General features: G+C 55.1%; 1 protein-coding gene across 1 annotated transcript in view; it reads right to left on the bottom strand.

Annotated features, from left to right (window-relative positions):
- Window positions 1-229: 229 nt before the first annotated feature.
- Window positions 230-8,972, bottom strand: part of etaa1b (ETAA1 activator of ATR kinase b) — a 9,227-nt gene continuing 484 nt past the window's right edge. The window contains 8 exon segments of the mRNA XM_030378797.1: window positions 230-501; window positions 1,212-1,336; window positions 4,235-4,743; window positions 4,745-5,842; window positions 5,962-6,065; window positions 7,276-7,340; window positions 7,428-7,553; window positions 8,248-8,972. The exon segment at window positions 8,248-8,972 is cut by the window's right edge and continues 484 nt beyond it. Coding sequence (XP_030234657.1) covers window positions 493-501; window positions 1,212-1,336; window positions 4,235-4,743; window positions 4,745-5,842; window positions 5,962-6,065; window positions 7,276-7,340; window positions 7,428-7,553; window positions 8,248-8,371 — 2,160 coding nt within the window. The 5' untranslated portion in view covers window positions 8,372-8,972 and the 3' untranslated portion in view covers window positions 230-492.

Genomic DNA, 8,972 nt, shown 5'->3' on the forward strand with positions numbered 1-8,972 from the left:
TCAGGCTTAAGGTGGAATAACTTTATTATTCTGGGTTTGGTCGAAAAGGGTTAGCCATCACGAAGATAAGTACAAACAGTGCAAGTGCGGCGTTGGTACATAGCATGGCTAACTAGCATGGCTACATAGCAGTACGTATATGAAGGCAACAGTGATTTGGCAGGATGTCTCATGGTCATCGACTTTAAAGAAATGTTGGCCACCTGACGATGGTGACTTTGTGGATCCCGTAGGTGTGTTGCGCTTCATGCTGTCATAGTCTTAAGAGCCTGGTCATCTGGAATTCTACTCAACACATGGTGGCTTGACCCCCAGCAACGGAGGGTTGACCTCATGGGGAGAGTTCGGACAACGACGGTTTGATGCAATAAAACAAAACCGCTGTCACTGGAATGTAAACAGATAGCATGGAGGAATAATCCAGCGGAGCAACGATCACTGATCTGGACGAGAACACACCCTCCTGGGGGTTGAGTGGACAGTAGCAGCTCTTCAGGAGGTCTGAGGAACACAACATGTTACTGCTACAGAGCGCTATGTTATACAGAGCAGTGTGTTACAGAGCGGTATGTTACTGCTACAGAGCGGTATGTTACAGAGTGGTATGTTACAGAGCGCTATGTTACTGCTACAGAGCGGTATGTTACAGAGCGCTATGTTACTGCTACAGAGCGGTATGTTAAACAGAGCGTTATGTTACAGAGCAGTATGATACAGAGCGCTATGTTACTGCTACAGAGCGGTATGTTAAACAGAGCGTTATGTTACAGAGCAGTATGATACAGAGCGCTATGTTACTGCTACAGAGCGGTACGTTATACAGAGCGTTATGTTACAGAGCGGTATGTTACAGAGCGGTATGTTAAAGAGCGGTATGTAACTGCTACAGAGTGGTATGTTACTGTTACAGAGCGCTATGCGTTATGTTACAGAGCGGTATGTTACAGAGCGGTATGTCAATGTTATGTTACTGCTCCAGAGCGGTATGCTACTGTTATGTTACTGCTGCAGAGCGGTATGTCACTGGTATGTTACTGCTCCAGAGCAGTATGTTACCGTTATGTTACTGCTGCAGAGCGGTATGTCACTGGTATGTTACTGGTCCAGAGCGGTATGTTACTATTACAGAGCGGCATGTTACTGGTATGTTACTGCTACAGAGTGGTCTATGTCTGTTCATCTTGATGTTTCAACAGTCAAGCCGTTCTCACCTCGTTTTTCTGGGAGTTCTGCATCCGCTTGCGTTTCCTGGCGAGAGCTTCCTGCTTCTTCCTCTCGATGTCAGCAGCCGAGCACCTGGAGATCAACTGAACGCTCACCTGACCGGTCGACACCGCTGGAGACCAGAGAGCACATGGTGATCAGCGAGAGGAATCAAGAGAATAGAGGATACCAGAGAACAAATGGAAATCAGAGGAGACCGGAGACCAGAGGAGATCAGAGGAGACCAGAGGATATCAGAGAACCAATGGAAATCAGAGGAGACCAGAGACCAGAGGAGATCAGAGGAGACCAGAGACCGGAGGATATCAGAGAATAAATGGAAATCAGAGGAGACCAGGGACCAGAGGAGATCAGAGAACCAATTGAAATCAGAGGAGACCAGAGACCAGAGGAGATCAGAGGAGACCAGAGACCAGAGGAGACCAGAGACCAGAGGAGACCAGAGAACAAATGGAAATCAGAGGAGACCGGAGACCAGAGGAGATCAGAGGAGACCAGAGGATATCAGAGAACCAATGGAAATCAGAGGAGACCAGAGACCAGAGGAGACCGGAGACCAGAGGAGATCAGAGGACACCAGAGACCAGAGGAGATCAGAAGAGACCAGAGACCAGAGGAGACCGGAGACCAGAGGAGACCAGAGAACAAATGGAGACCAGAGGACACCAGAGACCAGAGGAGACCAGAGGAGACCAGAGGATATCAGAGAACAAATGGAAATCAGAGGAGATCTGAGGAGACCAAAGACCAAAGGAAATCAGAGGAGACCAGAGTAGAGCTGTAATCGGGCCTTAAACGTTAGGCCAGACCCGGCCCGAGCCCGAATGAACTCGGTTTTTTCAGAGCCCGAACGCGTTAAAAGCCCTACATATTCAAATATGCATGCACACAGCTTTTTCAAGAATTCTTAACAAATTAAATTAAAATAAAATCTAAACCAAGATATTTATTTGGCAATAACAACATACAACGAAAAGTTACATAAAATTTAGATTAGACCTAAGCCAAACGAAAAAGGGACTTGCTTGCGGCCACCTCTCCACGACCACCAATACGAATATAAATAGGCCAACGCGCCAATGAACATTAGTCTTTCTTAACAAATTAAATTACAATTCTCAATTAAGATGGGTATTTGGCATAAGTAACGAAATAACGAATAATAACTAAATTGAGATAAAGGCTCCGCTGGATTGCTTTGCCACTTCTCTCCACAATCCGGCCTCAACGCGACGGTGAACAGCAGCTCAAATTGAATAAGAATGGCATTTAAGAATAATGCCAACATTAGCCTATATAGGCTACACTGTCTATCTTTGTAGGCATGGGTTTTGATGCTGTGACAAAAAATGTGACAATAGGTTGTTAGGCACTCGTGGCAGGTGGTGAACAGCTTCGATCAGCATGCCTTGTCAGCGATGAATTCCTGTTATTTTGCTGTCATACTTTAACAGAACGCCGCATTTTTTTGCAATTCACATAACCTTTTCCACGCCTCAGACTTTGCTTTCTTTGGTGGTGCATCAAAACGTAATCTCCAGAGGCCAGCCTTTGATTCACCTTCCATCTTTCTCGCGCTAAGCGAAATTCATCACCTGACCGCTAATTTACCGCGCAAGCCCGAGCCCGGCCCGAGCCCGTGTAAAATGACAGCAATTAGAACGAACCCGACCCGACCCGTAGGGTTTGGGCAAAGATCTTCAGCTCTAGACAAGGGAACACATGGAAATCAGAGGAGGTCAGAGGAGACCAGAGACCAGGGGAGACCGGAGACCAGAGACCAGAGGAGACCAGAGACCAGAGGAGACGAGAGACCAGAGGAGAACGGAGACCAGAGGAGACCGGAGACCAGAGGAGACCGGAGACCAGAGGAGACCAGAGACCAGAGGAGACCAGAGACCAGAGGAGACCAGAGACCAGAGGAGACCGGAGACCAGAGGAGACCGGGGACCAGAGGAGACCGGGGACCAGAGGAGACCAGAGGAGACCAGAGACCAGAGGAATCCAGAGGAGACCAGATGTGACCAGAGACCAGAGGTGACCAGAGACCAGAGGAGACCGGAGACCAGAGGAGACCAGAGACCAGAGGAGACCAGAGGAGACCAGAGGAGACCAGAGGAAACCGGAGGAGACCGGAGACCAGAGGAGACCAGAGGAGACCGGGGACCAGAGGAGACCAGAGACCAGAGGAGGCCAGAGGAGACCAGAGACCAGAGGAGACCGGAGACCAGAGGAGACCAGAGGAGACCAGAGACCAGAGGAATCCAGAGACCAGAGGTGACCAGAGACCAGAGGAGACCGGAGGAGACCGGGGACCAGAGGAGACCAGAGACCAGAAGAGACCGGGGACCAGAGGTGACCAGAGGAGACCAGAAACCAGAAGAGACCGGGGACCAGAGACCAGAGGAGACCAGAGACCAGAGGAGACCAGATACCAGAGGAGACCGGAGACCAGAGGAGACCGGGGACCAGAGGAGACCGGGGACCAGAGGAGACCAGAGGAGACCAGAGACCAGAGGAATCCAGAGGAGACCAGAGACCAGAGGTGACCAGAGACCAGAGGTGACCAGAGACCAGAGGAGACCAGAGACCAGAGGAGACCGGAGACCAGAGACCAGAGGAGACCGGAGACCAGAGGAGACCGGGGACCAGAGGAGACCAGAGACCAGAGGAGGCCAGAGGAGACCAGAGACCAGAGGAGACCGGAGACCAGAGGAGACCAGAGACCAGAGGAATCCAGAGACCAGAGGTGACCAGAGACCAGAGGAGACCAGAGACCAGAGGAGACCGGAGACCAGAAGAGACCGGAGGAGACCGGGGACCAGAGGAGACCAGAGACCAGAAGAGACCGGGGACCAGAGGTGACCAGAGGAGACCAGAGACCAGAGGTGACCAGAGACCAGAGGAGACCAGAGGTGATCAGAGACCAGAGGAGACCAGACACCAGAGGAGACCAGAGGTTACCCAGCAGGTCTGAAGGAGTACACCAGAGACCCTGTGGCTTACTGACCTTTGCTGCTGATGGCGGAGGAGTCTGAGAAGTGCCTCTTGAATGTTGCATGATGGGAGTTTCCTGAGGGTCTGGAGGTCACCGTCTGCGGGCGGAATGTCCCGGGAGCGTCTCTGAGGTGACGTGGTCCAACATGGCTGCCGGGATGGCTCTGAGAGAGAGCTGATTGGTCGGCTGTGACCCCAGCGCCCTTCGTCTGGGCGTCCCCCCCCTGGCCGCTCGCAGCCCTCCCGCCGGCCACCGGGGCCGAGTTAGTGCGCCTGTACCCGCACGCCAGCGGCTGGCCCGCGCCCCGCGGGGGGGCGGGCCCGATGGCCACTGGCGTGGTGGAGAGGCCCCGCCCCCGGGCGGGCGTGCTGGGGTGACCCCGCCCGCAGGGAGGGGCCTGAGGGGCCGAGGAGGGCTGGCTGTTGGAGAACTTCTCTACGTCCTCACACACCTGGAGCAGCAGCTGGTCGTCTCCGCCCTCGTCCCACCAGCCGTCCGGGGCCCCGGGGCCCTGGACCGCCGCGCTCGACTGAGGCTTCACCGTGGTTACCGGCTTCACCGTGGTTACTGGTGTCACCATTGTTAGCGCCGTCACCGTGGTAACGGGCTGCCTTTTGACAGGTTGAACTGCCTGCAGGTGCTCTGACCTGTGATTGGTCAAGGCGGGGGGGGCCAAGCACTCTGACCCTTGATTCGTCAAGGCGGGGGGGGCCAGGCGCTCTGACCCGTGATTGGTCGAGGCGGGGGGGGGCAGGCGCTCTGACCTGTGATTGATTGAGGCGGGGGGGGGCCAGACACCTTGGGTTGGGCTCCAGTCTGAAGGTGCTGCGCTGGGGGGTCCTGGGTCCGGGACAGCCGCCCCTGGGTCCGGGAGTCCTCCCCTGGGGTGGGCAGGAGGAGTCGACCCCCGGGGGAGCCCCTGAGGTCGTGGCAACCACCAGCGAGTCGTTCATCAGGTCATCGTCCTCCCAGTCGTCCTCAAAGTCATCCTCAAAATCCTGGACCACCGGCCCCGGGCCCCGGACCGCCACCCCCGGGGGCCGGTCTGAGGGCCTGAGGGGTCCCTGGCTCAGGGGCCCGCTGACCCCCTGGCTGAGGGCCCCTTGGCTGAGGGCTCCCTGGCTGAGGGGCCCACTGACCCCCTTTCTGAGGGGCCCGCTGAACCCCTGACTGAGGGGCCCCTCGCTGAGGGTCCCCTGGCTCAGGGCCCCACTGACCTTCTGGGTGGAGCTGTCGAACAGCGCCCGGAGCTCCGCCTCCACCCGCTGCGACTCGGAGGGGGGGGGAAGCGGAGGGGAGGTTGCGGCCAGGTTGCTGGTGGAACGGGGGTCATCAGCCAGGTCGCCGTGGGGACGAGGGGCGGCGGCCAGGTCGCCGTGGGGACGCCGGGCAGCGGCCAGGTTACCGTGGGGACGGGGGTCATCAGCCAGGTCGCCGTGGGGACGTAGGGCAGCGGCCAGATCGCCGTGGGGACGTGGGGCAGCGGCCAGATCGCCGTGGGGACGTGGGGCAGCGGTCAGGTCGTCGTGGAGACGAGGGGCGGCGGCCAGGTCGTCGGAGCGCTCCATGTTCCGGTCGAAGGCTCGGGCCAGCTCCACCAGGCCGTCCACACTGCTCTGCCTGGGGAGAGAGACACATCAGGACCCCCATTAGATACTAGTAATAGCTCGATTAGGAATCAGACCTGCCCAGGAGGAGGGTGGGGTCCTGCCCCAGGAGGACTAGAGGTAGACTCTGACCTGACTGAGCGCCTGCGGGCGCGGTGCGTCCGGGGCTCGGGGGTGCAGGACACCCCGCAGTCGCCCATCCACTGCAAGAGGGGCGACGGCGCCGGCCGGACGTCCTGCGGGCATCGGACACACGGCCGTTAGACCAGCCACCATGACACCTTCACTGCCCAGAGGCGGCCTGACGCTAGGCGGTGTAATGCTAGGCGCGGTGTGACGCTAGGCGGTGTAATGCTAGGCTCGGTGTGACGCTAGGCGATGTAATGCTAGGCGCGGTGTGACGCTAGGCGGTGTAATGCTAGGCGTGGTGTGACGCTAGGCGGTGTGTGATGCTAGGCGGTGTGTGATGCTAGGCAGTGTGTGATGCTAGGCAGTGTGTGATGCTAGGCAGTGTGATGCTAGGTGTCGTGATATTAGGTGGGGTGTGATGCTAGGCGTGTGTACATTAGGCAGCGTGATGCTAGGCGTGTGTGACACTAGACGTGTGATGCTAGGCAGCGTGACTCTAGACAGTGTTACGCTAGGCAGCGTGACACTAGGCAGTGTGTGATGCTAGGCGGTGTGACGCTAGGCAGCGTGACTCTAGGCGGTGTGAAGCTAGGCGTGCTGTGATGCTAGGCGGTGTCGATGCTAGACGCGGAGTGATGCTAGGCGGTGTGTGATGCTAGGCGGTGTGTGATGCTAGGCGGTGTGTGATGCTAGGTGCGGTGTGATGCTAGGCGCGGTGTGATGCTAGGTGGTGTGTGATGCTAGACGCGGTATGATGCTAGGCGGTGTGTGATGCTAGGCGGTGTGTGATGCTAGGCGGTGTGTGCTGCTAGGCGCAGTGTGATGCTAGGTGCGGTATGATGCTAGGCGGTGTGTGATGCTAGGCACGGTGTGATGCTAGGCGCGGTGTGATGCTAGGCGGTGTGTGATGCTAGGCACAGTGTGTTGCTAGGCGCAGTGTGATGCTAGGTGCGGTATGATGCTAGGCGGTGTGTGATGCTAATTGCGGTGTGTGATGCCTGGCGCGGTGTGATGCTAGGCGCGGTGTGATGCTAGGCGCAGTGTGATGCTAGGTGCGGTATGATGCTAGGCGGTGTGTGATGCTAGGCGGTGTGTGATGCTAGGCGCGGTGTGTGATGCTAGGCGCAGTGTGATGCTAGGCGCAGTGTGATGCTAGGCGGTGTGTGATGCTAGGTGGGGTATGATGCTAGGCGGTGTGTGATGCTAGGCGCAGTGTGATGCTAGGCGGTGTGTGATGCTAGGCGCGGTGTGATGCTAGGCGGTGTGTGATGCTAGGCGGTGTGTGAGGCGAACCCGGTGGACGGTAGCTGTACCGACCTTAGGGGCGATGCGGTTCACTATGTCGGATATCTTCACCATCCTGGTGGTCCTGGAACCCCCGCCTGGAAACACATGATAGCAGCTGATCGTACAGGCTTCATTACAGCACCAGCATTCTGTCCCACCCCCCTGTGAGTGAGGGTACGTACTGGGGCTGGGCTGGGTGGGGGAGGTGGGGTCCCAGATGATGTCCTGGGTGACCTCGTCCCCGGGAGAGTCCCCGCTGGTCAAGACCGAGTAGCGGTCGCAGGTCCATCGTCTGGGGGTCTGCACGGCTGAGACAGAACACTCAGTCTCCTGGTACAGTACTATTCTTCTGTTTTAGTGCTAGTCTCCTGGTACAATATTAATCTTCTGATTTAATACTAGTCTCCTGGTTTATTACTAGTGTTCTGGTTTATCACTAGTCTCCTGGTACAATTTAAGTCTTCTGGTATAGTATTATACTTTTTGGATTATTACTAGTCTCCTGATACAGTACTAGTATTCTGGTGTAATACTAGTCTCCTGGTACAATATTAGTCTTCTGGTATAGTATTATTCTTCTGGTTTAGTACTAGACCTCTGGTATAGTTCTAGTCTACTGGTATAGCATTAGTATTCTGGTTTAGTATTATACCTCAGGTATAGTACTAGTCTCCTCTCCTGGTATAGTATTAGTCTTCTGGTATATTATCAGTCTTCTGGTTTAGTACTTGTCTCCTGTATAGTATTAGTATTGTCTCCTGAACAGTATCAGTCTCCTGGTACAGTATTAGTCTAGCATCAGTCTCCTGGTACAGTATTAGTCTAGCATCAGTCTCCTGGTATATCCTTCTAGTATTAGTCACCTGGTATAGTATCGGTCTAGCATTAGTCTCCTGGTTTATCAGTCTAGTATTAGTTGCCTGGTATATTAGTCGGCTGGTATAGTCGCCTCTTTGGGGGGAAGGTGTTAGTGCGTCTTATTCAACCCCACCAACTTCTCACCTCTATATGTACGCGATTGGACGAGCCCCTGTATTTGGGGGTCCGGTCGGACCTCTGGGTGTTGGGGGACGAGGGTCCCTCTGGACCCCTGGACCTCCGGAGACCGGGACCGGGACATGGTCATGCCTCAGTGGGACCCCGCACGGTGGACTCAGAGGGACCGCCGATGAAGTGTATTCTCCGGGGGGCGTGGAGTGATGTCGGACCGAGTAATCCTCTGTCAAGGTTGTTGTTTACTACCAACTTTGTAAAAGTTGTGTTCATTCACCCGATATCAGCCATGCGGATTCATGACGTCACGGACTACGGGTGCCCGCGTGTGTCTTTAGCGCAACGTGTCATGGACTAAATTTTGAACATGTTATTGCTACAACTCCTAGCACTGCGACCAGTAGGCTGCTGATACTGGTTGAAACGATTTAACGATTTAAACACACACACACACGCACACACGCACACACGCACACACACACACACACACACACACACACACACACATGGCCCAGTTGGTGGTAAAATAGTATTATAGTGCTGTTGGTAAAACAGTAAAGTGAAACTTTATTGTTGAAAGAGTATGACGCTGACCCTATTCTTAATTAACCCAAACAACCTCACCCTATATAGACAAACACACAACCACAGACACGCAACCACACAACCTAACCCTGGAGACTTGAACACATCAACGGACAAACACACACACACACACACACACACACACACAC

Source organism: Gadus morhua, chromosome 15 (genome assembly GCF_902167405.1).
Source record: "Gadus morhua chromosome 15, gadMor3.0, whole genome shotgun sequence".
NCBI lineage: Eukaryota > Metazoa > Chordata > Actinopteri > Gadiformes > Gadidae > Gadus > Gadus morhua.